General features: G+C 41.3%; 1 protein-coding gene and 1 long non-coding RNA gene across 2 annotated transcripts; both read right to left on the bottom strand.

Moving 5' to 3' along the window:
* Positions 1-843, bottom strand: LOC116379522 (uncharacterized). The gene is made up of 3 exons (XR_004212434.1): positions 697-843; positions 185-486; positions 1-15 (listed from the first exon to the last, which is right to left on the bottom strand). It is a non-coding gene; the product is annotated as an uncharacterized LOC116379522 (long non-coding RNA).
* A 2,314-nt stretch (positions 844-3,157) lies between these two features.
* On the bottom strand, positions 3,158-4,362 carry LOC116379521 (uncharacterized oxidoreductase YtbE-like). Its single transcript, XM_031841476.1, has 3 exons — positions 4,150-4,362; positions 3,908-4,066; positions 3,158-3,781 (listed from the first exon to the last, which is right to left on the bottom strand). Exons 1-3 carry the CDS (start codon positions 4,195-4,197, stop codon positions 3,602-3,604), a joined length of 387 nt encoding a protein of 128 aa, XP_031697336.1. The 5' UTR covers positions 4,198-4,362; the 3' UTR covers positions 3,158-3,601.
* Between the last annotated feature and the right edge of the window lie 6 nt (positions 4,363-4,368).

A 4,368-nucleotide genomic window follows, 5' to 3' on the forward strand; every position in this document is an offset into this window, starting at 1 on the left:
TTGGGGCCCAGCTTACTGCAGGGAGAGAGAGAGAGGGGTTGTTCAGAATTGTAGACTTTACCTCAGAGTCAAACTTCACTGAGCTTCAGGTAAGATATCTGGGAGGAAAATCATATGATCCGAGTACGACACCAAAGCCCGTACGCTGACATGCTGTGCTCTTTAGGAAGGCCTACGAGCCCACCTGGTTATGAACACATCCTCTCTGGTTAAGCCATGTTTGGGCAAGAGCTCCTTCAAGGCTCGGCCCAGCTCAGCTTCATTCTGGTAGACGGCTGCACTGTCAAAGGCCCGATAACCAGCAACCAGTGCTGCGTCCACAGCCCGGTTCACATCTTCAGGAACCACCAACTTGTAGGTCCCCAAACCCAGGAGGGGCATGTGAAGCCCTGTGTTTAGGAGGACAGGGGGGATACCGGAGGCAGGGGAAGACATCTGATCTGAAAGGAACTTATAGCTTTTGTACCCTGTTTGGACTTCCCAACACTGTTGAAGAGAGAGGGAGGGGGGGAGAGTGAGCAATAAATGGGAGATATGAAACACACTCCAAAATGACATTAGTACTGTTTGCTGGGCGTCAAAGTGGAGGACAAACACCGTTACAACGAACCAACATTTGTGCCGCTTTTAGAACATTGCAAAGCTATTATGTTAGCATTGCTACAATGACGCCGTTTATTCGTATTTTCATCTCACCTTGCCGGCGCTCTCAGCTGAATTATTTTAAAGTAGAGGTGCATAAACCGACGATAAGTGTGAACTAACGGAAATTCCACCTTGCGTCAACCTTTACACATTAGAGGAATGTTTACGACTAGGCATACGCTTTACGGCAACACGTGGTAAACTGACATGTCATGTGACAGCAACCTGTGTGTGTGTGTGTGTGTGAGAGAGAGAGAGATGCAGAGACGGAGAGAGAGAGATATTTATGACAGTATTTAATATGTAAATGGTAACTGCCGTAACTGATATGTTGCAGTCAGCAGTATAGCCTACTGAAGTTTGTCCAGTGGTGTATAAAGTACCCAAAAGCCATACTTGAGTAAAAGTAAAGAGACCTTACTGGAAAATGACTCCAGTAAAAGTAAAAGTCACCTATTAGAATATTACTTGAGTAAAAGTCTTAAAGTATCTGATATTTGTTGTACTTAAGTATCAAAAGTAATTTTCTGATATTAAATGTACTTAAGTATTGAAAGTAAAAGTACAAGTAAATGCTGTTAATAAAATGCAAAGGGTCAGAATTTTGAGAATTATGAAGTTTATTCTTTTAAGTGCTGTGGCCACCATGACCAAGGACATGGAGCTGTGTTGACAATAATTGGGTTGGCTGTGATCCATCCAGGAGCAACAATGTTCAACATAATATATTGTACATAAGTATACTTTTGCATCTACTATGAACTTATCATCATAATTCTCCGAAAAGCAATATGACACTATGAAGGAGTTGTAACAGTGCGTTTATAAGTATGCTCATTCCGACTAGAGGATGTAGAGGGCAAATGCATCATATTGTGTTCAGCAAAAAATATCCACTTGATGCATCAGGTCAGTGTTGTGAGAAAGGACACCTGCCTTGTAAACTCCTGTGGGCCTGATTTGAACACAATAGGCAAAGGTTTTGCTCAAGCTGAATCTGCTACCATCATAACTCCATCTGATCATCCACAAAATGACTCAAATATCAAAACATGATCAATACTAAAGCAGCACCGAAAGTAACAACCCAGTCATTACTTGAGACTGAAAAATGTCCTGTTCATCTTCAAAAGACAATTCTAATACAATGTAGCTTCTTTACATTCTATTAGAATGTAAAGAAGCTACATTACATTCTAATAGAATGTAAAGAAGCTACATTGTATAGAATGATTCTATTGAAGTTATTCCTTTTTTAAATGTTTTAGACGAGTCACTAATCACTTTAAAAGAGTGATTATAGCTGATTTAACTTACAGACATGAGATTGATCTTCTCATGTCACTCTCTTTATACAATGATATTAATTCATCCCCGTTTTATTGATATCTTACGAAAAGTTACTCCTCATTTTTCGTGAGTTTTTCCTGCAAAAGTCCAGCAGCATGAGTCTGTTTTCGCTTGTTACATGCATACTGTCTTTCCAAAATAAACTTCCATCTTCACAGGAAACAACTAAGGTTTAGGCGATGAAACTACTTAGTTAGGTTGAGGAAAAGATCGTGGTTTGCGTTAAAATATCTACGGAAGTGGCGTTGCTTAAGTACGGAAGTCACGTCACAAATAAATCAACATTGGCTTCTCGTTTCACGCACGGCACAAACTGCGGCCTCCTGGAGGAAACACCAGTGTTTGTTTGACCCATCCACCTCTCCTCATCCCACCCGTCCTGTGTGGAATTCTACTCGTGTTGTCGCTCGCTAGCTATAGCATATAGCATCCTGGGCATCACTGGGAATCTAAACACCGCGGCTTTGAGAGCACTTGTTTTGCGCATTAACGTGATTAACCAATGATTTAACTTGCACGCTAGGACCACAGATTCACCAAACCTGCTTGTTGCAGTCTCTGTTCCACCACAGTCCCCGACGTTGGTCTCATGATTCATTTTGTTTCTAAAGATAGATTTGATTTTGTAGCGAGTAACGAAGGTTTCAGGGGAAATGTATCGGAGTCAAAGTATCAGTTTTCTTTGCAAAATGTAGTGAAGTAAAAGTCAACAGAAATATTAGTAGTAAAGTACAGATAACCAAAAAAACAACTTAAGTACAGTAACGAAGTATTTCTACTTCGTTACTATACACCACTGAGTTTGTCATTACTAGCTAAACTAGCTAAACCAATCCCAGCACTTTCAGTGATGTTATGTCGTCTTGTCCTGTATTTTGGTTGCCCTCTGAACCAACAGGCCATTAATATATAAGTTAATCTGATTATTTTCTGATTTTGTTGTCCAAACCTTATGTAAGCCAGACCCCTGCAGGCCTTCTCCTCCCCTTTCAATGAAACTTGATTCTTCAAAGCTGGTATTTTTTTTAAGGCAAGATGGACTTTCTCTACAGCTGTGAAACATCTGGTATGTGCTGTCCTCAATGAATGATAAGAGAGATTTTAAAGTGTCTCTCTCAATTGTGTAAATCTTCTGTAATTCTCCAGTACAAAGGACACTTTGAAAATTGCATATTCTTTCATCTCAAATAAGTGGTAATACATAGACAGCTCAAATGGGAAAGCTAGAACACAAAAGCCACCGTATTGTTTGTAAGAGTATGATTAAAGATCAGCGTGAGGCAACAAAGAATATGGAAGTAGTCTTAAAATGTTGGCACATTAAATACATTTTTGTTCAGGATACATCTACTGCCTGAAAGGGCTCAGTATTTTATGGCACATGGGTCACAATAAACAGGATAACTTACTCGCCAATGTTGTACAAAATCATACTTGAACTCTCATACATTTGATCTAAATCAATACATTCACCCAATGCATTTGTTATGTAACTGAGTGTTCTAGTGGTGGTTTCCCACCACTGCATCACTGCCAGTCAGAGCCAAAGAGCAGCAGCATTTAAGAGGCATCATGGAAGACAACGTGTGTTCAAATGTGTGGTCTATCAAGCGACTTCTGATGAATCCCAGCAATACTTTTGCCCACAGTCCAAAGCTGACAGTCTGTCCATGTCTGCATCACTCAGTGTGAAGTCAAAAAGCCTGGCATTGTCCTTTATTCTGTTTGGATTTGACGATTTGGGGATCACTGGGACGTCCTGCTGCACAGCCCAGCGTAAGAGGACCTGAAGGGGAACAAAAGACTGAAATGTTGTTGAAATGTTTTGAACACAGAGAAGGTTGTAGTCATAGGCTGGCCCAAAAAGGCCATTAATCAAGATGTGTGTGTGTGTGTGTGTGTGTGTGTTTACCTGTCCAGGGGTGCGTTCACAATTCTTTGCCACCTCCAAGACCACAGGGTCAGTGACCAGCTCTCCTTTCCCTAAGGAGGAGAACGCTTGGAAACACACTCCATACTCCTTACACACTTTCCTCAGCTCGGTCTGGCACAGCTTGGGGTGAAACTCTACCTGAAGAAACAACAACAAAATATATAATGTAAGTATATTATGATATGCGTTATCCTTTTTCCTTTCCCTCTCGTGCATTCTACCTGTAGCAGTGCAGGAGGGACTTTGCAGCTCTGCATCAGTTCTCTCATGTGTGCTGGTGTGTAGTTTGACACTCCGATGGCCTTCAGCTTCCCCTGGGCATGCAGCTCCTCCAGTGTGGCCCAACTCTGAGCTCGGTTGCCTGGAGTCAAATATTAATTAGGAGCTGATCATCAGTGTTACTAAAGTACAAATACATTGTGGAGGAGGAAAGAGAGAAG

This window comes from Anarrhichthys ocellatus, unplaced genomic scaffold, assembly GCF_004355925.1.
Source record: "Anarrhichthys ocellatus isolate YVR2014 unplaced genomic scaffold, GSC_Weel_1.0 scaffold4498, whole genome shotgun sequence".
In the NCBI taxonomy this organism is placed as follows: domain Eukaryota; kingdom Metazoa; phylum Chordata; class Actinopteri; order Perciformes; family Anarhichadidae; genus Anarrhichthys; species Anarrhichthys ocellatus.